The sequence below is a fragment of the Colletotrichum orchidophilum genome, assembly GCF_001831195.1.
Source record: "Colletotrichum orchidophilum strain IMI 309357 chromosome Unknown Scaffold_4.1, whole genome shotgun sequence".
Taxonomy (NCBI): domain Eukaryota; kingdom Fungi; phylum Ascomycota; class Sordariomycetes; order Glomerellales; family Glomerellaceae; genus Colletotrichum; species Colletotrichum orchidophilum.
This window is the reverse complement of record NW_019172960.1, coordinates 332,681-356,125: the sequence shown is the minus strand read 5'-3', so window position 1 is coordinate 356,125 and position 23,445 is coordinate 332,681. Positions and strand designations below refer to the sequence as shown.

General features: G+C 50.6%; 7 protein-coding genes across 7 annotated transcripts; 4 read left to right on the top strand and 3 right to left on the bottom strand.

Moving 5' to 3' along the window:
* Positions 1-526: 526 nt before the first annotated feature.
* Positions 527-2,246, bottom strand: CORC01_00761 (C6 zinc finger protein; the record flags this gene model as incomplete). Its single annotated transcript, XM_022612418.1, has 2 exons — positions 527-2,006; positions 2,104-2,246. 2 exons carry the CDS (start codon positions 2,244-2,246, stop codon positions 527-529), a joined length of 1,623 nt encoding a protein of 540 aa, XP_022481035.1.
* An 827-nt stretch (positions 2,247-3,073) lies between these two features.
* CORC01_00760 (major facilitator superfamily transporter) lies at positions 3,074-4,958 on the bottom strand (the record flags this gene model as incomplete). The annotated part of the gene is made up of 8 exons (XM_022612417.1): positions 3,074-3,352; positions 3,408-3,665; positions 3,726-4,268; positions 4,332-4,386; positions 4,439-4,481; positions 4,542-4,614; positions 4,669-4,698; positions 4,764-4,958. 8 exons carry the CDS (start codon positions 4,956-4,958, stop codon positions 3,074-3,076), a joined length of 1,476 nt encoding a protein of 491 aa, XP_022481034.1.
* Positions 4,959-12,454: 7,496 nt separating this feature from the next.
* On the top strand, positions 12,455-14,029 carry CORC01_00759 (uncharacterized protein; the record flags this gene model as incomplete). Its single annotated transcript, XM_022612416.1, has 4 exons — positions 12,455-12,674; positions 12,771-12,813; positions 12,869-13,327; positions 13,399-14,029. 4 exons carry the CDS (start codon positions 12,455-12,457, stop codon positions 14,027-14,029), a joined length of 1,353 nt encoding a protein of 450 aa, XP_022481033.1.
* Positions 14,030-14,734: 705 nt separating this feature from the next.
* On the top strand, positions 14,735-15,424 carry CORC01_00758 (uncharacterized protein; the record flags this gene model as incomplete). The annotated part of the gene is made up of 3 exons (XM_022612415.1): positions 14,735-14,861; positions 14,939-15,280; positions 15,354-15,424. 3 exons carry the CDS (start codon positions 14,735-14,737, stop codon positions 15,422-15,424), a joined length of 540 nt encoding a protein of 179 aa, XP_022481032.1.
* A 1,757-nt stretch (positions 15,425-17,181) lies between these two features.
* CORC01_00757 (uncharacterized protein) lies at positions 17,182-18,395 on the bottom strand (the record flags this gene model as incomplete). Its single annotated transcript, XM_022612414.1, has 4 exons — positions 17,182-17,547; positions 17,604-17,824; positions 17,884-18,158; positions 18,223-18,395. 4 exons carry the CDS (start codon positions 18,393-18,395, stop codon positions 17,182-17,184), a joined length of 1,035 nt encoding a protein of 344 aa, XP_022481031.1.
* A 3,031-nt stretch (positions 18,396-21,426) lies between these two features.
* On the top strand, positions 21,427-21,996 carry CORC01_00756 (uncharacterized protein; the record flags this gene model as incomplete). The annotated part of the gene is made up of 1 exon (XM_022612413.1): positions 21,427-21,996. The coding sequence occupies one exon, from the start codon at positions 21,427-21,429 to the stop codon at positions 21,994-21,996; it is 570 nt and encodes a 189-aa protein (XP_022481030.1).
* Positions 21,997-22,670: 674 nt separating this feature from the next.
* CORC01_00755 (uncharacterized protein) lies at positions 22,671-23,214 on the top strand (the record flags this gene model as incomplete). The annotated part of the gene is made up of 2 exons (XM_022612412.1): positions 22,671-22,956; positions 23,030-23,214. The coding sequence occupies 2 exons, from the start codon at positions 22,671-22,673 to the stop codon at positions 23,212-23,214; spliced, it is 471 nt and encodes a 156-aa protein (XP_022481029.1).
* Positions 23,215-23,445: the final 231 nt, after the last annotated feature.

Sequence of the window (23,445 nt, the reverse complement as noted above, 5' to 3'; positions counted from 1 at the left end):
ACTATATGGGACGAGCCGTAGCTGTATCCTGATTGGTTATTCGAGAGAGCTGTTTGCCGCTTACGTTTCAAGTAGTGATGTTATTCATTGCCTTGATCCACGTGCGATATAAATCCTGGCTGAGTACTCTCTGCAAGGAAATTCCATTAAGATCAAGCCGCCAGGAAAGAAAGAAATTACGAACATCAAAGACGTAATTTGCAAATAATCACAGATAATAGAGTTAGTAACCGTTATTATGAATATGAGCTCTAGAGCAGAGCTTTCAATTAACCGTGGCTTCGTCCTGGTGCACTATCAGGTCTTCGGCTTTAAGAATGTGAAAGCACTTTATTTAAAGCTCGCCGCCTCATGAAATATCTCAACTTCGGTCTCACTTTGTACACGTACTGTCATCGATATAGCTCGTCAAAATTAAATTTGCTTTCACAGGCTTTATAGCATGTTGTCAAACATCGTGGCCATTGCCCCTCTATGAAAATTCTTGTGTTTCTCGCCTGAAATGCTGAGTGAAGTCTGCTATTCATCATTCCAAAGCGACTGGTATCCGCTGCTCCTCCACAATACGCCATTTGCCATCTGCTAGCTTATATTTCCTCCTGCACACTTCGTCCTGGTGTAGAACAATCTCTTTGTTGACCAGCACCGCACCAAAATGATCATCAATACTCCAATCGTTCTCTGCACGGAGGTCCTGGCTCGTCTTTGATATCGCCGCGAAGAGCCTCGTGTCCCAAATTCCATCTCGGCGGGGAAAGTCCCTCAGCAAACAATGCGCTTCATTTCTAACATCTGCATCAACGCAATATATGCTTGCACAAAGGATCGCCCAGCTCGGACTGGAATCCATTGTGAAAACCTCTCTGGTTTGGTCCATGCCGAGTTGTCCCTCGAGGACCATCCTACTCATGGCGAGGATCTCACTGAACTCCTCTGTTGATTCTAGAAGGACTTCTTTGTTCGTAAACTGAGAGCTTTTGACAGATATGACGAGTGACTTGTGTAGCAATTGGAGGCTCAACATTTGTAGTCGTGCTTGTTCGTTGTCCACTGCTTCGGGCGAAGATTCTGACGTCAACAACTGGAACCGGGCGCGCCACCGGTCGAGAATGCCCATGTATCTCTTAACCTGACATTTAGGTATCTTGGTTAGATTTGTAGGAGTCCTTAGATCCTCTAAATGTAATGCCGAGTGCATCTTCGTTTGATAAATGATGAAGTGCTGAATAATCTCCCACCAACGGTGAGCCTCTGAGAGTGTCGCGAAACTCTTCGGCAGCTCGTCGACTGCATATCGGCTTCGCTTTCCACGGCAGCACCAAGGCACCCAAGCTTCGGTCTCGGGCGGATGATATCCGTTCATCGTCCACGACGACAAGGTAAAGCGCTGGAAACCCGAAATAACCTCGTCAATTAGCTTTGGTGGGCACTCTCCACTGACGCCTTGCTTCATGACCTGATCGAGCATAGTGCAGCCGTGGTTGATGTGAGTCAGTGCGGCTAGATGATTGCCCTGTATAGACTCGAATGTAACGAATAGAATGCAGGAGAGCAGAGCACGGGGAATGCTTCTTTTTGATGACGCGCTGGATCGGATGATGTGGATGGCTCTTCCGTAATGCTGCAAAGCATCTTTCATGAAAGGCCCAGAACCAACAGTCCGCTGTCGACGACTATCACTTCCCAAAGTGGCAGCGCCGATGGCGAACGCTGCGTGTTTGATAGCGGGCTCTTCGCGGGCGATTTGGGGGATGAGCTGAGTGACAAGGTCCGACGGGAACAGGGTGAATTGCTTGCTAAATGTCATCCAATACTCGAAGTGGTCCTTCTCTAGTTGCGCGGTGAACATGTATGTCTCGTAGTTGGGCCGAATCAGGAGTGGGCGGTATTCCTGTAGTCTGCCATCAATTCCCTTGGTTTTGGGGGCGTATCCCTCGCAACTACGTTTTGATTTACTGCAGTTCAGACACGATGGCTTCCCCTCGTCGCAGCGCACGCGCCGTTTTCTGCAATAAGTGTTAGGCTTATGGTAGTCGAGACCATCGATGCTGGAGGTAAAAATGACGCATCTCTCCAAGAGCAGTGCTGTGTGTCGCTACTCACTTGCATGTGATGCAGCCTGTCCGAGACTTCGGAGTTTGTCTCCGGTTTGTCTTGGGCCTGTCGTTGAGCGGAAAGCTCAGAATCTTTGGCGCCGAAGCTGGAGCGTCCAACGTAATCGGCTTCGACTGGACAGTCTCTGCCATATTAAAGGTTGAGTTATATGCCTTCTGAGTCAACTGCGGGAGCAATGCTGTGGGCTTCAATCCAGCCTCTTTCACTTAATATAAAATTACGATGAAGAATGATGAGTGGCGTGGAAGGGGCGCGGTAGGGCTGATATTTAAAGGTTGCCGCCACGCCCGAGATTCCTCCCGTCAAAACGGGCTTAGCAGATGCGTGTTCACGTCCGCTGATCCTTTGACGACATCAGAATGTTACCCTGGACATTCAATACCCTATCAGACACAAGTTTGCTGGGGCCTGTAGCGTACATGTAAGCTTACATGTACCCAACGGACCACATAAGTCACATCGAAAGTGCATAAAATTGGCAAACGAGCGCGTTTTCCACCAACAACCTTTGGCCACAGGTAATGCATTGAATTCAAGAGTTGAGACATGTAGATCATTTTGCCCCAAATTGCGCTCATAGTGTCCATCTCTGTGTCTTTCGGATGGCCAACGTGTACCTGTAGAGACACTGACAAACACCACATCCATCATTACCAAGTGAACTGCAGCTAAAACCACTTCCATAGAGAAGCTCAAGTGATTTGTGCTAATTTGAGGCACAGCGCCAGAGCCTCGTGAGGAGCTCAGCTCGAATGATGGCGCCAAGACAGAGGTTTCATAAATGCTTGCCCAGAAGAAGACGTGAATAAAAATGAGTCATTTATATACTGGATCGGCCTAAGAAACGAAGTAACAGCTGAAGCCAATTTACCCCCAGATGGGAGGAAGCACATGCCAATCTCGAGATGCCTGCGCTCCTCATCTCCAAGAGTATTATCAGCACTATCTAGTCAACGTTCTAGTAAACGTAAAAGACAGCAGTCTCATCAGGTGAAGCCCTCAACTTCTCGTTGCGCTTCTTCAAAATGATCTTTGCAAGCCAAGCCAGCAAAGCAGTCGCAATACTGAAGGCGGCGCTGCTCGACATGGCCATAACATAGCGCGGCTCGTCGCTGCTGGGCCACAGGTAGGGCGTCCAAATGAAGCTGACGTTCATGATCATCGTCACCATCGAAATGGCGACTGCTTTCTTCTCCTTTGTCTGGCCGCAGACACTGCCGCACCATCCCAGAATCAACTTTTCGCGGAGTTAGCTACACTTGCAAGTTTTCAGAAGATATGATGAATCATACCGAGTTTACGCCGTAGGTACCAATGGTGAAGATGACCATTGATACGTATCGACCGGCCAAGTTCATCGTCGCAGCGGCAGAAATGAAGCCGATAACTGCGACAGCCTTGGAAGCGGTGATGTGCCATGTTCGCTCATTGAACTTGCCTGACGACCAGGACACGGCGATGGTCACGGCGCCAGCAATGAGGTAAGGTGGGCAGGTGAGGACCAGGGTAATGGTAGTGTTGAAGCCGAGGGTCTTGACAACGCTGGGGAACTAGAGTTTGTAAGCTTTCTCCCCTCCCTCATTTCAAAACAAAATAAACAGCATCCTTACAAAGTTCTTGAACCCATTGGCAGCCAAATGCATATGGGCCATTGCGCAGAAGATCCACACCATGGGGTCCTTGGCTGCTTGACGCAGACCGTTCCAAGTGCTGGTCTCGCCCTTGTTGGCAACAGTGTCAAGTTCCATGCGGTTGTAAGCGAGGTCTCGCTCTTCTTGGGTCAACCACTTGGTGGTCTGAGGGAAATCGGGAAGTAGGAAGAAACCGATGACGGCAATAACGAACGTCACGGCGCCCTGAAGGATGAACAGCCACTTCCAGCCTGCAATGCCAGCGAGGTTGTCCATGCCGTGAAAAATTCCAGCTGCAATCAGGCCAGCAAAGGCAGTGGCGAGAATATTACCCGTATAGAGGATAGCAATACGAGTTGCGACCTCCTTTCGGGTGTAGAAGATGCTGAGCAAATAGACGGCACCGGGATAGTAGGGTGCTTCTGTCACGCCAAGAAAGAATCTGGTAAGTAGGAGTCCGGTAAAGTCTTTGGACACAGCTGTAAGAGCGCTGACGACAGCCCAGAGCATCATCATGGTTCCCTGAGTGCAAGCGATAGAATTAGCCTCGTTGTTTATTCAAAGTCGAGTTTTGTGACGGGTTACCATGTAACGGCTCGGCCGAGTCCGGGTAAGGAACATGTTTGATGGGATCTGTCCACTGGTGAAGCAGAATTAGCGGCAGAACTACTAATGACAGATGGGTTTCTTACATGATGTAACCGACGAAGAGAATAGAAACACAGGTCTGGTACTCTGGTTGGTGGATGAGTTAGCGATAGAATTTACATAAACAACAACCATTGCTACACATACGAGAACCTGTCAGGTTGAGGTCTTTTTCGAGGTCGTTCAGTCGTGCCAAGGCAATAGCATTGCGGTCAAGGTACTGTGGAAATGCTGTTACTATGTGTCAAACCAATGAGGGAAAGCGAGCACTTACATTGAGCCAGTACATGGACCAAAGCATCGGCTGGAGGGAAAAGGCAGTCAGTCAGTCGGTCGGAAAACGCATCGCTCAGAGATAGAAAAGCGCACCATGATCCATCTATCCAACTTCCTCACAAGGGCAATCTCCTTGGGATCGGTCTTCTCCTGAGCACCAGAGTAGTCGATTTTGCCGGTGTTCCTGGGAATGGGCTTCTCTGGATTCTCATCCTCGAAGATCTGGGGCTCCATGTCTTTGATTCTGTCGGCTTCATTATGAGCCGCGGTGTTGGTTTTGGAGGTCATTATGCCGGTTGTTCCTGGGACAGAGACTCAACAGAAGTCTCAGCGAGTAACAAAGGAAGTAAGAAGGAAGATTGGCAGATGGCTGATAGCGACACTGAAGCTCGTGGCACCCTGTGGAGTGAGATTCTTTCTCCATTTCCCCACGGGGTTTGGAGCTCTTATATACTCGCGTGAGGCGGGGATGCCCAGACCTGACCCTCGTGGGATGACCTCCAGCATCCGTCCACGTTGTGCTCCCATATCGTCCCCGCGATCGACTGGGGACATGGGTCCAGCGAGTCTTAGGTTGCTTACACCCACACACATTCATTATGAAATCTCACTGATTCTGTTTCCGCCAAGTCACGACCGACATAATCCGCACACCAACAAACCCACCCTAGCTTTTCCAAGAATGAGAAGGCTTGCCCAGACGGGCGGCGAGCGATCCTGGATGCGCGTAGATTGAGCTGGTGACTTACTTTGGCTAGCTGCTATTATGAGCGTTAGCAGGAGTCACGACGAGTGACTTTGTGCTACAGAAGATGCCTATCAGGAGATGCCAAGCTTGGAGAATGCCACCATGCCTTCCTGCTGCCCTCAGCTACCATGCTCTTGGCAAAGGTAGGCGCAAATCCAAGGCGTGACTCTTCTCAGTTTCCACAGCTTACCTGGTTCCCAAATAGCAGCATACTTGGTAAACTACCGGGCAAGGGATGGGAATCCTCGGGATATAGCTTTCGAGGGTGAATGTGGTAGGCCTTATTCTTGGCTCTGCGGCTTGATGATTCGTCCTGGGTCCAGAACTTCATGTTGTTCTTCTATTGATATGAGCTAGAGAACATGATAGCTCGAATACCCGTTCCAGCGCCTCTTTTAGGGCGCCACACTCACTTGGGGGCGCCCGCACCCGGTCAAGTCAAGGTGGGCTGTGCATGTGTTCCGTCCGGGGTAAAGGGAGGTCAGTTTTCTGAGTTGGGGAAAGCGGACGTAGCCAACTTCGTGCTACTGCTACAGCCTTCCCCGCGTTCCTCCTTGCTGGGTTCCTTAAACCCTGGCACAGTAGCGTTAGTCTTGTGAGAGGCAAAGGATGCCGGTCGAACGACAAGAGAGTGGACCAACCCAACGATGGTTCCCTGCGTTTTGGAATCCTGTCTTCCAACAGGCACTGCCGAGAGCGAGCTGCGTACGGGACTCAAGGAAATGGGGTAGCGCCAAGTGGTCCCGAGATGTGCTAACCTCGTTTCAAGTCTAGCCGATGCAGTAGACGAAGTATAATTCTTAACTCGTCCAAGGCAGGCTCCGGGTGTTTTTCTACGGTAGTGTGCTCGTGCGCGTTCTTGTGTTTGTGTTTGTGTTGTTCTCCCAACAATGATAGGTGGTGTCAGACGTGGTTCAAGCCCTCATTCTTGGCAAAGCCAGGTTGGAACTGCGTGATTTGGCTCGCGACTTGCGCGAGGGGTAAGCTTCGTTCTGGCGCAGCCCACTAGAACACTTGGACTCGCGCTAGAAGTTTAAGCAGTTCAATGGCGACTGGGTGGAATCTTTCGAGAAAAGCCGGCAGCGCTACCGTGGCGGCATCTAGTGCGGAAAACTGCATTGCAGACAGGAGCACTATCTTGATCAAAGCGGGCGTCGAAGCTCGCTAGGAAGTTCGTATCACGTAGTACACATTCGTGGCCAAATGCGCTGGACCACAATGATGGGGAGATGCCTGGCATGTATTTAGCGAAGCTCGGGCAACGGTTGTGCAGTTCACGTTTGTCTGCAACATATAGGAAGTTGACTAAACTAGCGATGCTAGTTGGGCCTTGTCAAATATTCACATCCGCCGCGGTCAGTGGCTTGGCAGTGTACCAATCATCCGTGATATTTCGATTGGTGACACGCATAGTACCGTCCAACAAAAGCTTCGGGGTTTGACCTGTACATCCTTGCGGATCACCTCTAATGCCGAGCAACGAAGGGGGCCTTCATCGCACGTATACGGTCCTAGATCCACCAAAGCGGGCCTGTGCAGTAAAATGACAGAAAACAGACAGGAAGAATACCATGGGTCAGAGTTCCATTTGGAGCCTCAAGGGGTCATTCTCGGTGGCGCGGTCCTGGGGTTGTCCACGGGGAGGTTGATAGTCGACACTGGCGACGTTACGATGATTCCCCGGATCTCGAGCCCCATAGCAGCCCTCATAGACCATCTATTTGGGTCATAATAGACTGGGGTGGCTCGTCCTGATCGTTCATCATTCATGACTGTCAACCCGGGCCAGAGTTGCTGCTTGATCGACGCGGCGTAGGATTGAGTTGTCGGTGACTATGAGGCATATTCTCCACGACGCCTGCCCACCCGAACAATGCTGAATTGGATCATGTCTTGACAAATCATGTCTTGGCTAGAAAGTCGATAGCCCAGTGAGTAGCCAAGAAGGCCCAGCGTCAGAAGGCTGGGCTGGGCATGCAGGCCTAACGCTTGGTCTCGGTGTCTTGGCGGGAGGGGGAAATCGAAATGGAACAACTAGGAGTTGCACGAGGTCTCACGAGTAGAATAGACAGTCATTCAAGCTCTGGTTTCTAAATAAACAACCAGAGTAGAAACAGAGCAAGAAAGTCGAGGTTCATTATGTCGCCAAATCTCCCACCCGCGGACTAATCCAATGAGGGGCGTTCTTTCGGCCTGCAAAACACACAATTTTAGGCATGAGAGAACTTTAAAATCGACGAAGTCGTCTTCGTCACCTCAACTTAGACGAGGTACCCTCAGCTTTTGAAGAATGGTGACTGCTTCCCCGCTTAAGTATCTTCGGACTCCAGCTTTGATACGCGAGGCCTTCGGCCAGATTGTATGGGCATTTTTCAAGTTCCGTATCATCAAGTATCCGTACATGGTAGATTCATTGAGTGACACCGCCATGTCTGTGCCTCCTCATCTTCACTGACTTACCCCTACGCCCAACCTCCACCCCCATTCCCCACGGTTGGCGCCAAGTGGTCCCCTGTCTAGTATAGATGTAAGAGTCGGTGTTGCCAGAGTGAGCGCTGTGAGTGGCTGCGTGAGGAATACCGGTCCAAGTTGCGGCTTGGCTACAGCGCGGCACCAAACCGCAACGAATCGTAGTCTGTAGGCCGGCCAACTCCTCGGAAAGCCAAGGTGGCAAATCCCAAGAGAATCCTTGATCTGAACAGTTGAAGTCACATCTCATATCCCCGTGGGGAAGTCGCGTGGCTTTGGACCGTTGCGGTGCGGAGGGCGAAAACCAGTCGGGACCATCTTTGGAATAGTGTGCGTGCGTTCGATTAGAAGATCTCAAGGTCACATCAGGAATGAATCATCCGTATACTACATGTATAGGTACATCCTTATATATCTACTTTTTTGAACAGTCTGATGATCCGGGACCCAAGCACAAGTCTCGAACCGGGTGCTTTATCAATAGCCTCTACTGCGATGGAAGACCAAATGATACGACGCATTAACACCTCTTCGCTCACCTCAGCGTTATACCGCAAGGTGGGGGGCAGGTCCCCAGTATCCAAGCAATTGCATTGGACGCAAAGCATACATTTTGAATACATGGCAGTTTTTTGTGATCATTCACGGAACACCATTGAGGCTTTCGAGAAACATCAACATACGAACAAGGTACCTTGATGTGAACCCCCTCCTAGTACAACCTCCCTAGGCTTCACATAGCGAATACCCATAAGCGGAACATAGCAGCCAGAATATGTAACTTTCCAATAAGAATATGGAGTTGTTTGTCGCTTTACCTTGGCTCTATCTCCGGCAAGAGCGTATTGCGTTCGGAACCACAGCTCCTGAGACAACATGTCAGGCTCCAAGAACGCGAGCACTTTTGCATTTGAGAGTGCTCTCCAGTCACAGTGGCCTTGTTTATAGTACATGTAGGTTTCCTGGTTCAAGTAGCTGGCCAGATATCAAGATAGTTCCCTGCCGTCACCGGCAACAGAGGAAAGAAGATAAAATTCATGTTATTGTCGATAATCTGCCACCCACCTTCGCGCTCCGCTAACGAGGCACGATAAGGAATGGATGGTTCTGCGAGCACGCCAAGTCAATTGGCATCTGCCAAGAGATTGCTAGCAAGGAAATTAAACCTTAAGAGCGCCTCAGGTTTGGTTTGTTCCGATTTCACCCGTCCATCAGGCACATCTTCAGCTTCTGTGTGGGGGAGTATGCCATGAATCTGCAAAGAGCCTTTGATTTCGGCGTCTGGCGACTACAGACAAGGGATGATGCCTGATGGAATTACCGGACGACTTTTTGCCCCTCTGTGACTTGGGATAAGGGTTTTGAGAGAAAGAACTTGTCATGCTGTTACAATCGTTCCTGCTACCAGTGTAGCCAGCGCGTATTCCTATGCAGCAAATGCCATCAGCATTTGTCCAATTCAACATCAATCTTGGCAGACGGAGGTATCGATAGGGCACCGCATCGTTTGGACTCCCATTCAACTACCGCAAGACCTTCTCATGTGACACTGATAAGTTCGCTCTAAACTGCAAACAACATGAATACATGGCATCCCCTGCCAAGATAGAAACGTAGCCCGGCTGGCAAGACCCTAAGGCGAGATTGATAAAAGACGGAAAAACATGGCAGTATCATCCCAAGCAAATTTGTCTTCGAAGCGTTGTAACTCTTGCTACTATATGTGTTAGCTCAGCTTGCAAACAACGTATGTCGTTCTTACACTCCAGGCGCGCTGTGATAACTCGGCCGAACCGAGTTATGTTGCCCGAGATGACTTCGACCGTGGGATATGCACCCCCCGTATCCGCTGAAGCTTCAATCAACACATTCAATCGTCTTTTTTGGTCAGTTCCTTCAATAAACTTGGACGCCAGCCTCGTGCGCCGGTTGGAATGATTGATTTGGGATGTCGCGGATGCTCATGACCCTGTCGGTGCGATCTAGCCGTCTGGTCGAGGCAATACGGTATGGGTGGCCTGCCAAGCGATATCGTCGAGCAGGCCATCTCTCCAGATGCCGGCTAGATACCAGACTAGATATGATCAGCGAAAGTCCGTCTCGAGTCCTCAGTTTCAGCATTGAAGGTCCAAGGTCTGGCCCGCAGTTTGGCATTCGGCCATCCCCATCCGTTGCCCTACATTAAGACTGCGGTGGAATGCAACGCTCAAGACGATTTTGAAACCATGGAAACGCTACAAAGGAAGGCGTTCTCCGGATATGTGACAAGCGATGCCGATTGAGTCGCAGGATGTCGGTTCCTCTGATGTGCTGCCAGTAGAGAAGTCATACAGATCCCACTTCAGACAAATGACTCGCCTTTGAATTCGGCAACAGCCCTGTCTTGCAATTCTGTCGTGGGCACGAAGAAGTTGCTGATAAAAAAATGCCTGTTCTGAAAACAATCACACCGTACTCAGGCACCGGGAATGGCAGCTGATCTCCTTTTCGTTGGGACGAACTGATACCACCGATACCCAGTGCATCCCAACTCCCAGCTTTTCATCAGACATTGCGGAGCTGTTGGCAACCTGCTTTGGTAGGCATGCTCGCACACCAGCTTTGATGGTACTGGAAGACGGACATTCAGCTGCAGCCCTTTTCTCGATATCTGTGATTGACGAGAAGAACCATCCGCAGGCCAAGCAAAGGCCAATTGGGAGGCTACTTCGGTGAATCCTGTCGTAGAATTCATCGTCTGTACCCGAGTCATGGGCAAACTCGGCCTGTTCTAGGTATTGAAGCCAGTCATTCTCCTCGCGGCTGGCGTTGGCGTCGTTGGTGCCAACTTGAAGTGCCCGTCCCAATTTTGAATCTCCCTTCGGCTCAGTGAGTCAGTAGGACAGATAGAGCTGAGGTGATCAACGAGATGCATCTACTGCCGACTATTATCATTCAGACAGAGGCAGCCGAGGGCGCAAGGCTTTCTTGTCAAGTCCCCAGCAAGACGTCGTGGGATGCAGCGCCAACATGAGGACATCAGGCTTGTGCTTTACCCATGGGACAGTGATGCCTGGGCGGAAAGTGGGAAAGCTGATATTGTGATGATCACTCACAACGTCGGTCGTTTGATCGCCATCTTGTTCAGCTGGAAGGTTCTCAGCGAATCAGGATTAGACATATTCCGCGGAATGCGCGCCATTCACAAGACAGGCACCCAGTTGAGTCCTGACTCTCATTCTGACTCCAGCCTTCAAGTCAAGCACTTTCAGATTGGCGTCTTGTCGTTTCTACCTTGCGCAGCTCGTGGCGTCAAAATGATCCACGTTGGCAAGACGGAGCGACTGACCAGAACCCCGCGGATGATTCAAAGTGCGTTATTCCCAAGGGCCATGTATAAAGTCCCCGTCTCACTGCATCTTATCAAGTGCCTCGCATTCTCACGATGAGCGTCATGGGACTTTTGTCATCCTACAGGGCCTGTCAGGAAACCCATGAGGAGTTGCTAGCCCACTCGAGCCACCACGAATGCTCCGTGGAATCGGAAGTCGGGTTCTGGGTTATTTCCGGGTCCGCTTCCCGCCAAGGGGCGGGCAAAAGGCCCCAAAGCGAATGATAACTCACGTGTTTTGTTTTTGAGGTTATCCACTTGCCGCTCCACACGCGCGCGGTTTCGTGGGACCTGCGTGGCCTCGAAAACCTTGACGCCATCGTGACCTGCGAGAGCCTCGAATGCGCCCGCAGCATGAAGGATTCCCGCATCCAAAGACAAGAGTTCATGTCAGGGCGTCTCATGGCCCCGAGAGTTGGGTCCGGCAGTCTCAAGTTGCGACTGCGAGTGCAGCCACATGGTACTTAAATCAGTTCAAACGTATCAGTGATACCTGAACAACACGTGCTGACCATGTAAGGATCCCTCGGCACTATAATAGACGCTATTTTCATATGCAAAAGATCAGGTATGGTTGCAATATTGGTCGGTGGACGAGTCAGGGTCGCCATGCCGATTTACCTATCCGGCTAGCAGCGCGACCTTTGCGTTCTCTGTCGGTCCACGCGATAGGCTTTGACCAGGGGTTCGTTTCGGGGAGATGGAGAACCCATCCCAAAGGAGACCCCTCGTCGGGAGCGAGTCATCTTCCCGTGCAATAGATATCACGTCTGTACCCGCATCTGATGACGAACAGGAAACCACCAACGGAACCTCCCCACACGGGGCTGAGATACCCAGCATCTGCAGCTTCTGGTAGGGGTGCAGTGAGACGGGCGGACGGCTGGGTGCCCATCAAAAACGTGGCGTCCCCCGCCTGGAGTTCGAGGAATTCCAAGGAAAAGAAAAGCCTTGGCCCTACGCATTGGTTTCTTGCGACTCGCCATGTATGGATGACGGCGCGGCGTGAGTGACAGTCGTGATGGTTTTCCAACTCCCGGCAGCTGTCGATGCCGAAGCTGTCGCTGTCATATGTTACTCTTTCATCTGTTTCTTCTCTAACATTCTGCTCGTGTGGCTTCTTTGGACACACAATGATCGAGCGAGTTGTAGGTTTCTGATCCTCTGCATTGATAGGCTCGACACCACCAAAGCTCTATGCGCAAACCATCTTACAATTTCTTCCTAGATATTGCCTGCATCTCCTATGCTACTCTCATTATCACCACGACGAGCATTTGCCAACAATTCTACGACTACGTCTATTGGAGAGACATTTTGACGGACCAATTTTATTATTCAAGACAAAACGCCGACAATGCGGAAGTGCAATACCACAAGGGAGCTCAGGGTATCAAGCTGGTTCTCGGCTACATTCGTACGTGCATATTCCCAGTCCGGGTCCTGGCTTCACTAGCTCTAAAGTCAATCTCGATTTGCGTGATGGGCTGTCACTGACAGACAGCAACGATAGGCATTTTTGGGTTTACCATTGCATCGACATTTGTCTTCTTCTTGTAGGTCCTATTCCAGAAGTCCAGCGATAAGGACTCAATTTCTGACATGACCAAGTGCTTTGTCCCTGGCCGCGAGTGTCTACGGCTGGTTCGCAGCAACACCAAGGACGACCCATACCATTTCCACCGTGGGAAGAGTCCTGCCAATCGTCCTCACCAGTATCACTGTCGGCCTGATGCATTCGCCGCCAGTCCAGGAGTCGTTCCTCGTATACATGTTTGTTGCTAATACACAATTCGTCCTCAGCCTCTTTGGAAGCGCTGTACTCCTGCTCATGATCCTTTTCAAATACGTCAATTCGCGACGAACCCTTACAAGTTGGAACGTGCTGTACGGGAATCCGGGCGCGTCGCTACCCAGCAGTAATGGCGGCAGTAGCAAGGCGCGATCCATCTGGTTGGGAAATGGGTCAAGCCGTGGAGGACGAAGTCGAGCGTACAGCGGTGCTGGCACCAATAACACATACGACAGTTGGTTGGTGATTCGACTGTCGATCGCTTTCGCGGTTCTTTGGTCAGTTATGGCAGATCCATTGGCTGCTATGTCAATTGGTCTGGGAATAGTATGCTAACAGTCCTGTGTAGTGTTTTTGAGTACACAAATATAATACCACGGATCGCCGCCTCAAACCACACCATCGATACAGCCAAGAACCTGATGCCGGACCTTAGTGTGAAGCGAGCACGATCAAGCATCAGAGGCTACGTTTCCGGTGTGTCACCGAGCTTGGTCGCATTCCTCGTCTTTGGCACGACTAAGACGTTTCAACGGAAGATGTATGACACCTTTATGCCAAAGATACTCTCAAAAAAGAATAGACAGAAGCGGAACCTTTCACTCTCATTCGGAGACTCGGCTTCATCCAACCCACCGGCTCGACGCCCTCCACAAATGGACGAATTTTCTCTCGCCGACATGAGCCCAAAGGTCCCTCAAAGCGGCAACTACAGCCCCCGATTTGCCTCTGTTGGCAACCTTAGTCCGAGACTACCGTACGAAAGCAACTCGACCTTGGAATCGAGCCTCGACACGCCGAGGGCGCCACCACCCAAGGCGCATTTCACCCCAACTGGACAGTTGATGAGTCCAGGACTCAGCGCTCCCAATTCACGGGCAACAAATGCTGGTTTCAATCCAGGTCTGCAATCGAAGTTTTCACTGTATGGGTGGCCCGAAGCGCGGGACAAGGCTCTTCCTCCAACACCCTTCGAATAGAAGCCGTGGAGGCAGTGATTCTCGAGCAAAGCGACGGAGTTCCAGGCGTTCGAAGAGGGAGTCTAACCACAGATACCAGGCAGAGCTTCAAGTCTGTATTTTTAGTAATATAATAATCCATTTGTCTCGTTTCATGACAACATGCTTATCATAGATGTCCCTAAGTAACATTCAAGATGTGTTGAGTAGCGCCTCGGCGCTTTCGAGAAGGATTGAAAATTCTTCATTAGTCAAGCTGTTGAATTTGCGATTGCTGGTCCGCAGGCTGGACTTATCGGATGTAAATTGCCGACAAACCCTTGCGAAAACGAGAACGCGCCAGTAGTCAGGTCGTTTTTCTTTGAGTTGGCCCCGTTTCGAACTCGTCCCTCAGACCACTCTCCCGACAAGACATTCTCGACGTTTTACGGCACTGCTCCGGATTTTTGGAGACATGTAAACAGATGATTGTGGTAAAAGATTACCGATTGAATTGATAAAAGTTTGTGAAACAGTTATGCAAGCTGTGGACCACAGTCCTCATTCTGTTTGTTCGTACACTGCAAGCTACATTACGCGTCTCTCAAGAATAGACACCCACCTAATTGAGCCCGCTCATCACCAACTTCACCATGTGCGGCTTCCATGAAGAGACTTTCCTCTTCCGCCATCGCCCCGTTGGCCCCTCTCGCATCAGTGCGGGTTTCGTCTTCATGTCTAGGTTCGATGAACTTTGGCCAAAGCCACAAGTATAAATACGGCGAATACACAAAAGAAATATCATTCGAGATCCTGGACCTCTTCTACAGCGAATTCGGAAATCTTCTGGACACGGCCAAAGGGTACCACAACGGTGATTGCGAGGAGTGGCTCGGAGAGTGGCTGAAGAGTGGCTGAAGACCCGCAACCAACGTGACGAGATCGTGGTAGCGACCGAGTACTCCACGCCGTCCGTTGTGGGCCACTCGGACGAGATCCATTCCAACTACTACGGTAACAGCACCAAGTCGATGAAGCTTTCCCTTGAAGCCTCTCTCAATAAGCTACTCACCAGCTATGTCGGCATTTTGTACATCCTCTGGTGGGACTACACCACGTCGATCCCCGAGCTCCTATACGCCCTCAATTATCTCGTGGCATCCGGAAAGGTCCTAAGGTCCTGTACCTGGATACCTCCTGGCCACAACTTCCGCCACTCCAAGCCGCTAGAAAGAACCGTACAGCAGGTTATCCGCAAGCTCACGTCTCTGCTGGTACCATGTTCAAGTATATGTGAGATGAGAAATGAAGTTGAATTTCAACGGGTTGGGAGCATGAAAACCTGATGTAAAACTTGGACGCGCAGGTGCCGTCGTCACTGCGAAGAAAGGTGATCAACCAGACCATGTGCCATATGTCACTCTCATCATCGGCTAAAGTAGCTCTTTGGTGCTTTCTCGGGGCACGTTGCGTCCACTTTGTATTGTGTCGAAGATCATGCACCTTGGCAACAGGGAATTGACTTTGAAGCGGCTGAGAATTTGCACCTCAAGCCTGTGTTGACCCGCGCATTTCTGATTCTGGCGTGAACTAATGTGCACATCTGCATAACAGCTAAGTGTGAAAGAGGGGATTAGCCCGCTGGCCGAGGTCGGCTGGCGTGGGGATCGCGGTCGCCAAGCCTTCGAAGTCAACTTGGTCTTGATGGAACCATTCTACTTACCTGGACGCCAGTACGGAGTACATCGCTGCCGTGGGGCACATTCATTGTGCCCATAAATCCGCCGATCAAATACCCCAACTTACAGGTGCGAGTAGCGTGCGGCGGTTGAGGCGGTGTTCGCAGCCACTTCATTGATACAGGAAGGGGTGGCGTTTCAACGAGACTTACCCAGTCCAACGCCGTCTTTTTCTCGCAAGACCCTCGATGGCCCGCCTTTCATTGGGATATATCACAGGCTTTGTTGCCTCAAGGATGCCAACTGCGCTGTCCTTTGACGATACCTGCTGGTGGTACTTGCCTCAACCAGCCGCGCCGCTCTCTGCACCCTCTACCTCAAGTGTGAGCACTGCAAGGTTGCAGCAGCATCTACCACATGGGTGGGCTGCGTTTGGAACCAACAAGGCACAAGTAGTGGAACATTTCTCTGCAATTTCCAGGCAGGGCTGCTATAAGATATGGAGATCGCCCAACCGAAAGGCCTATGAGCTTGACAGTGCTGATACTCACCACACACGATCCCACATATGCGAATGGCGACTTGGCATTGCCCTAATTGTCTTGCGCCATGCGGCAATCCAAAAGCTCTTGTAGAGCACCTTGTATCATTCTATCTAGTGGAACATACTTCTACACCCTCGAGCTTATCGAATAAGAGGAAACGCCGGCCATCAATCTCAAACGACGGAGATTCCATCAAGCAGCAGGCAGGGAGTGAGTTGGATTACATTTGCCCATATCCAGATTGTAGGCATAAGAAACAGTACTCGTCTAAAGCCAACCTATGACGGCATTATTTCACCCGTAAGAAAATCCTACTTGCCGTTTGGCAATGGCTCATGTTTGTGAGAAATAGATTTTACAGAGTGTGAGGCTACAGATCTTCACTGCCCGTTCTGCCTCAAACCGAAGAGAAATTTAGGAGCGCTCTCTGCACATTGGGAAAAATCATGTAAAACAAAATTCAGTACACGCCATCCAGTCAGTACCGACTAACAGAATCGACTAAGTGTCTTCGAGAAGAAGAAGGCAGAGTGCAGCGAGCATTTGACGGTGGCGTTGAATGAAAGACGCCTTGACCGGTGCAAAAAGAATTGTCAAAAGGAGGTGACTTCACTGGGGAGTTTTGATTCAGGTGACTTGATTCATATACCGGGAGTTTCCATTGGCAATACAGAGCAGGCGGAGCTTACTGCAAATATCCAGCCTGACAACGATCGGGGTACGTTTTCAAATTCGCCAGAACATGGAGGTTCACACACCTCAATGTCGACTTATGACCCACCTTGGGCACTTGCTTCAAATGGAGGAAGCAACTGCGACGCATGGACAGTCAGCAATGAATGGTGGAGTGCCCATGAGTTTGATTACGAGGTTGAGTTCAACTGCGAGCTGGGGACAGGTGCAGATTCTGGGTGAGAGGCATGGTTTCTCGACACATCGCTGCCGCCCTCGCAGTCATCATAAGTAGCTACTACGTAGGTCCCTGCAGCCATCGGTGCTTTACAACTTCTTCGATCGGTATTCTGCTCGTCGGATTCAGATTTGTCATTCCAGATATCACTTCCTGTGCCTCAGGGCCAAGCTCGGCGCTCCAACGCATGAACCTCATTTCCGGTTGTTCCCTCACCATATCTTCGGCCATCGCTGAAGCTCCCTCCAGAGCGCGACGCCAAAGGTCATTGCTAACCTGCTCGAAGAGCTCTTTGGGAACTGGTCCGAAGTAGCAAAAGTGCCGAGTAATTATCTCCTGCTCTGCGGTATGACCAGTCTTTTTGAGTTCTTGGTAATTGTTATTGTTTATGAGCAGCAACTCACCGCCGCCGAGGACGTATATGCACTGTAACCGGAGCTTAGCAAGGACCACTTTGCAACATCTGGCTGCAGTTTACTCACAACTAGTCCAAACGAGAACACGTCTGATGCCTTGCTCGTTATTCCTGTCTGTCCTTCTGGGCTCCGCCACATAACGTTGCCTATTGCGTACGGGGTCTGACGTGAAAGTCCGCCTTGCAACTCATAAGCAATATCAAAATCGCCAAGAACCACATCGGTGACGGTTTTAGTCCCCTGATCGTCGCAAGTCCAGTTGACTAGTATGTTATCAGGCTTCAAATCTGTTCATACCGTCAGTTCAACATGTTACATCTTGGCATCGAGGTCGTAGAGATCATACCGCAGTGTATCCAACCCTTGTTATGAAGCTCCTGTATTGCTTCTCCCGTGCCTCGTAAAATCTTATTCCGTTCCGTTATGGGCAGGTCTGGATCGTCCTGAATCAAAGCAAGCAGGGTGTTTCGATAATAGGGATAGATAAGAACGCCTTCTTCCGTGTTGCAATCAGTGTGCATTCGGAGCCAGCGTGAGCTTGCAAATTCAGCAGCAAGACGTAGAGACAGATTGTAAAACGGCCTGCGCACACGCTTGACGATGAAAGACTCGTGTTCGGAGCTGAGCAAAATGTGTCAATGGAACCTCTGGATCGTGAGACAAATGCATGGGATTTGACACGTACTCGGCTTTCAAGATGGTCGGGGTGTTGTCCTCACGACGGCGCTGGAGCACCTCGCCCGTGACGTAAGAGCGACCAGAATCACCCACTACGGTGGACATATGCATCATCCTGATGCCTCGACGGTTGGCGAGACGGCTAAAGAGTGCGCAGCCGCTAAGATATCTGAGAGACATTGAGATACAATTCGATCTAAATAGCAGGAAGAAGGTGGTATCATCTAGGTAAAGCCGTGCTTAATCAGATGACGCTCTATCACAGCAGCAGGGGTTCGGATATATATTGACCCGTCCGCATGCTCGATTGCTTAACCTCAGGAACCATGAACAATAATGAGAGCTCCAAACATGGTCGTCTTTGGCGCCGGCCAGCCCCTGGCTGGCTGTCGTGTGTGCCAATCATCACCAATTTGCTGCACCATTTCTCTTTACTACACCTTCCTCGATTCGTGTCTCTCGTAGAGGCTCCCGCCAGAAAACCATCTTGCCATTATCAGGGCAACCACAGTCACCACGGTGGCCTGAATTGAAGTATAGTTTGCCTCCATATAATTATTCGACGATATTCTCGCAGGGCAACATACACTTAGGAATCCTTCATTCATCAAAGTACAGATACTCCCAGTTCTGGAGTGATCGCTCAAAACACCAAGTCCGTTCGCGTATCTACATCGGTTTAACACCACGAAAAAGAACGAGCTAACCACTCTCCCTTTTTACAATTGTAGTTGTCGATATGGATTATACTGGAGGAGAAACACGTCAAAATGAAACCTTGCTGCGTTGCACTAGTACATTACTGCCCTGCTTAGCAAAACTTCTTAAGAAAAGTCTCTATAGGTGTTGATTGAATTAGAAAAAGGTCTTATACGAACGATTAAGTCTGTTTAAGGAGTAGAAAATAGGCCATACTCGTCTTACTAGGTACGGAGAGTTAGAAGATAACACCGCCGATACTCGCTACTCTCCGTCGTACTCTAGCGATTGTAAAGTCGTATAGAAAGACCGAGAAACGGCGCCATACCTGTTCCTATCGACTCAAAATATGTATGAAGTACTTTATGGGTATACTGTACTGTATGTACGTTGCACAGGGCTGATCTAGATTCCTTGCAAGTGGAATATGCCAATCTCTTCTGCATAGACAAAGCTTCATGAGCACAACGCATCTCTCGGCCCTCTTCATTTGACATTCTGAGTGATCCGCTGAAGAGCAGCTATGGTTGCAGTGTTTATATTGTCATCGCAGTCGACGGACAATGGAGATATCTTGGTGTATGTCTTGAGCTGAAAGTACAGCTCTCCTGTTTCAGTCTAAGTCACGAAACGAAACACATGGGAGTAGGCATATGTAGCAAAGCCCAACCATATGACAAGCAAAGCTGCGCTACGCAAAATACGCGATTCGCCTCTGGCTAATAATAAGGTTCTCTATCGACGAGTTTTGCGTTCAGCCTACAGTCAGCAAATGCGGACAAGCGGTGGATCCATGTTCAGCGTATGGGCAACCGGGGATAGCTACTGGGATCCTGGGCATAATAAGGACAATCACTAGAACTGATCCCTAGCTAGAGCAAGATATGGATCGCAAAGGTAGGGATTATGGAAAGGGAAGCATGATCTTGATCGTGCTGCTGAAAAGGCCCTTCCCATTGCCGATGACGGTTCTAGGCAGACCGACACCTCCGTGCGTCACCAAACCATAATTTGCTCGTCCGGGCAGACCTGAGCCTCCGCAATTGAGACGGTGATAACGCAGCAGAGAGTCATCGCTTCTCAAGTCAGAAACGCATCCAAGTGCGCACTTATAGTGATGTAAGGCATTCATACCTGGTCCAGGACGAGGCAGATGCGCAGGATTGGTTGACGAGAACGATTGGCCATGACCAGAATCTTCGAATATTGAAATCTTCTCGGGACCGGGACAAGTCGGGCCCAAGATAAGCGCATCAAACGGTTACCCTCGTGCAACACAGACTGGCAATGAGCCGTAGAGGTTAAAGTCACGCCGCGTCAGGAAACCCAAACGAACTTGCTCCCTCGCCAAAGAGCTCCCACTCCATGCATCCCCCCCCCGAGATCCTTACCAGGATGATTGCATGGTGCGACAAAGAGACACTCCGAACATCAGCATTGTGCAGCAAGCTATTTCGAATCATTTTTACGCCACTTGTAGTGTATGGTGTCTGCCCCGGACATGTTACTTTCTTTCCCGTCCGGATGAGTGGAGCCGATCGGACCCAGGACCGAGAAGCGGGGCCGAGTTCGTCCGGGGAGGCAGGCCGACCATTGCCTGGAATTCACCCCGAATTGAAGATGGACACGAGCCAAGCTTGAAGTTAGTCCCGCTAATCCAACCTTCCGGCCACCCGATCCTATCTGATCTTAGCCACAGATTTATTAACTCCTACACCGTAGCTATCAGAGGTTCCAAATATAACCCCCAGCCGCTCCAGTAAGGGTGTCGCCTTCCAGCCAGCCACAGCTACGAGGTTTATCTGATGATGCGCTTGTCTGCAAGAACTTCGCAACAAACCGCAAGAAAGATCTCCATAGATCAGATCAGCCAAATTATTCTTGGCAGCGCGAATCCCCTCGCAAAAAAAGTGTCGCTCTCCCGGAAACAACCCGCCATCGCCGCAAGGAGAGCGATCCTCCCAAGAAGCGGCTGTCGCACAGCATCCCACGTCTGCAGGTCATCCTACGTGCGAAAAAGACGATACCTAAACTATCGTGAAATCCGTCCTCACATTCAAAGTGGCTCTCCTGACCCTTTCCTGTGTTTGTGATGATTTCCCAAACTGGCAGTGTCATGTCAATCCTCCCTTGGGGCGTACGTACAGCTGAGACACCGGGCTAACTTGTCCAGTCCTGAACTCACCTTGCGCGGGAATGTTCGTATGTTCGTGGAGACAACTTTACCCCGTATCCCACCTCTTGGTGCTGCCAAACCCAAAAGTGGCAGGCTGTGTTGTGTCCCACCGCGGACTGGAATTCGGGATAGATGAGGCACCAAGACAGCCCATCTGACCGCATTCCAGACGTCAGTCATGTCAATTTCATTTATCAACAACGCAACGGCCAGACGTTTTACTTTTCGAGAAGCTCATTTCTTCCTCGTTGCTCATTCTTCCAGATTCTCAGTTGTTCAGTTGTCCGACCGCCTTTCCTTGCAAAGCTCGAACAACAAGATACCCAAGCAGCCACGATGCGCATCCACAACCTCCTCGCCATCCTCGGCTCAGCAGCCCTCGCCGCCGCCGCAACTGTACCAGCCGTGACGCCCTTCCTCACACAACCCGGAGCCCAACCATCAACCCTCGTCCCACAACCCTCCTCCTCCTCCTCCGCCGCCGCCGTGGTCCCAGCAGCTCCCGTACCGCCACCAGTCTCCTCACCAGAATCCTCCGCCTCCTCCGCCGTCGCATCCTCAAACTCCTCCTCTTCCTCGACCGCGGCCTCCGGCTCAACAGTAATATCCCTCCCCGGCCCAACCCTCACAATCTCCCTCGCCCCGGCAAAGACAAACATTTACGGAGACTGCGGCGGCCTCCTCCCAACGCCCAAGCCCTGCCCCGCCAGCTTCGAGTGCATCGACGACCCGTTCCGCAAGGGTTGCGGACTGGCGTGCAACCAGCCCGGCATCTGCGTCGTACCCATCATGTGCGGCGGCATCGCGGCCATTGAGTGCCCCGCGGGCAAGTGGTGTGTCGATGACCCGAGGGACGACTGTCACCCGCTGCAGGGCGGTGCTGACTGCGCTGGACTTTGCATTTGAGGGATACCTCGGAGACTTGGAGAATGACATGTATGCATGGGGATAAGAGGCGGGATGCCTACCTAATACTTGGCGAGATGGTCGGCTTGTCACTTGAACAGGCGTTTGCTGGGAAAACTGCTTCACTTTTGCCGGAACATTTCCTTTGTACACTCTTCGGCTGCTGCGAGTTAATGGAATAAAATACTCACTATATCATTGACCAATGTCAGCCATCACCCGAGAAGTTTCATCAATGTAATTCTGTAGCTAGAAGGCTCGGTGACCTCGGTGAGTGTCGTGATGATTTTCGGCAGACCCTCGGTGAGTGGAAGTGGAGAAATGATACTACAGGCAAGGGCAACAGTCAATGGACGGCTGGCTTCCCTACAGGTTGCGAGCTAATATGAAAGCCGTGTTCTTCCCCAAGGTTCCTTGCCATTTTGTGTTGGCAGGGAGGTGCCAGCCAAACACCTGAAGTCTTGAACAGTCCCATTGACAAGCTTTCTATCCTTCACCAAATACCCTATCTATCTCGACCCATCTCCGTTAACCCATTTCACAGCCATGAATATCCCAGCCTGGCCCCTCGATTTCATCGCATCGCTCTTGAATCAACGAACTCAACCACTTTCTACAAGCATATCAATCTCAACATCCCAATTTCTTGCACCTCAGTTCAGCCTCACACAAAGATGTGCGAGCTACAAATAACCAGATACAAGTGCGGCCACACAGATAGCTTGAAAAAGTATTGCCCACATGCCTTCGACGCCTGCCGCTTCGGAATTGCAGCACGACTATGCGCAATTACCAGTATTACGAGATACAATAGCCCCGACTGCTGTTACGACCCCAAGTGCCTCTACTGCCTCTGGCAAAAGCGATGGGTCTGCCACAAGTGCAAGAGCCCTAATAAGAACACCCCGACGTGTGAGCTTACCGGATGTAATCATCCAGCCTGCACCAGCTGCGAACCTTGTGAGTTGTCTGAGAGATCACATCTTTTCGGGGAGTTGTAGAGCGAGACCAGAGCTAACAGTACAGATGAAAGTGGTTTCTACCTCACCGAATATAGCACAGAAGGAGACTCGGAAAGCTAAGCGAGACAAGCCAGCTGGGCCGCCAAAGTTCAATAGGAAGAAGTACGTCGTTCAGGCTGTCGCGGCATACAAGCGGCGGCAACGCAAACTTCCCAGGGTCCCAGTCTATGACCCCAAGGTTGGAGACTGGGTCTAAGTGCCGAAGAGCAAAGACGGGAGGTACCTCGAAATGGAATACGATACCAATACCACGAGAACTGTGGGTAGAGGTCTGGAACAGCCAAAAAAACGGCGGGAAGGAATCGATTAGACTAGGTCAGGTAGGAAGGCCATCCTGTCTAGCTGTATCTGGGGGTTCTCTCAAAGTCTATCGGTCATGGCTCTACTGTAGAATAAATACGAAAAAGAACATAAGAATCAAGCAGCG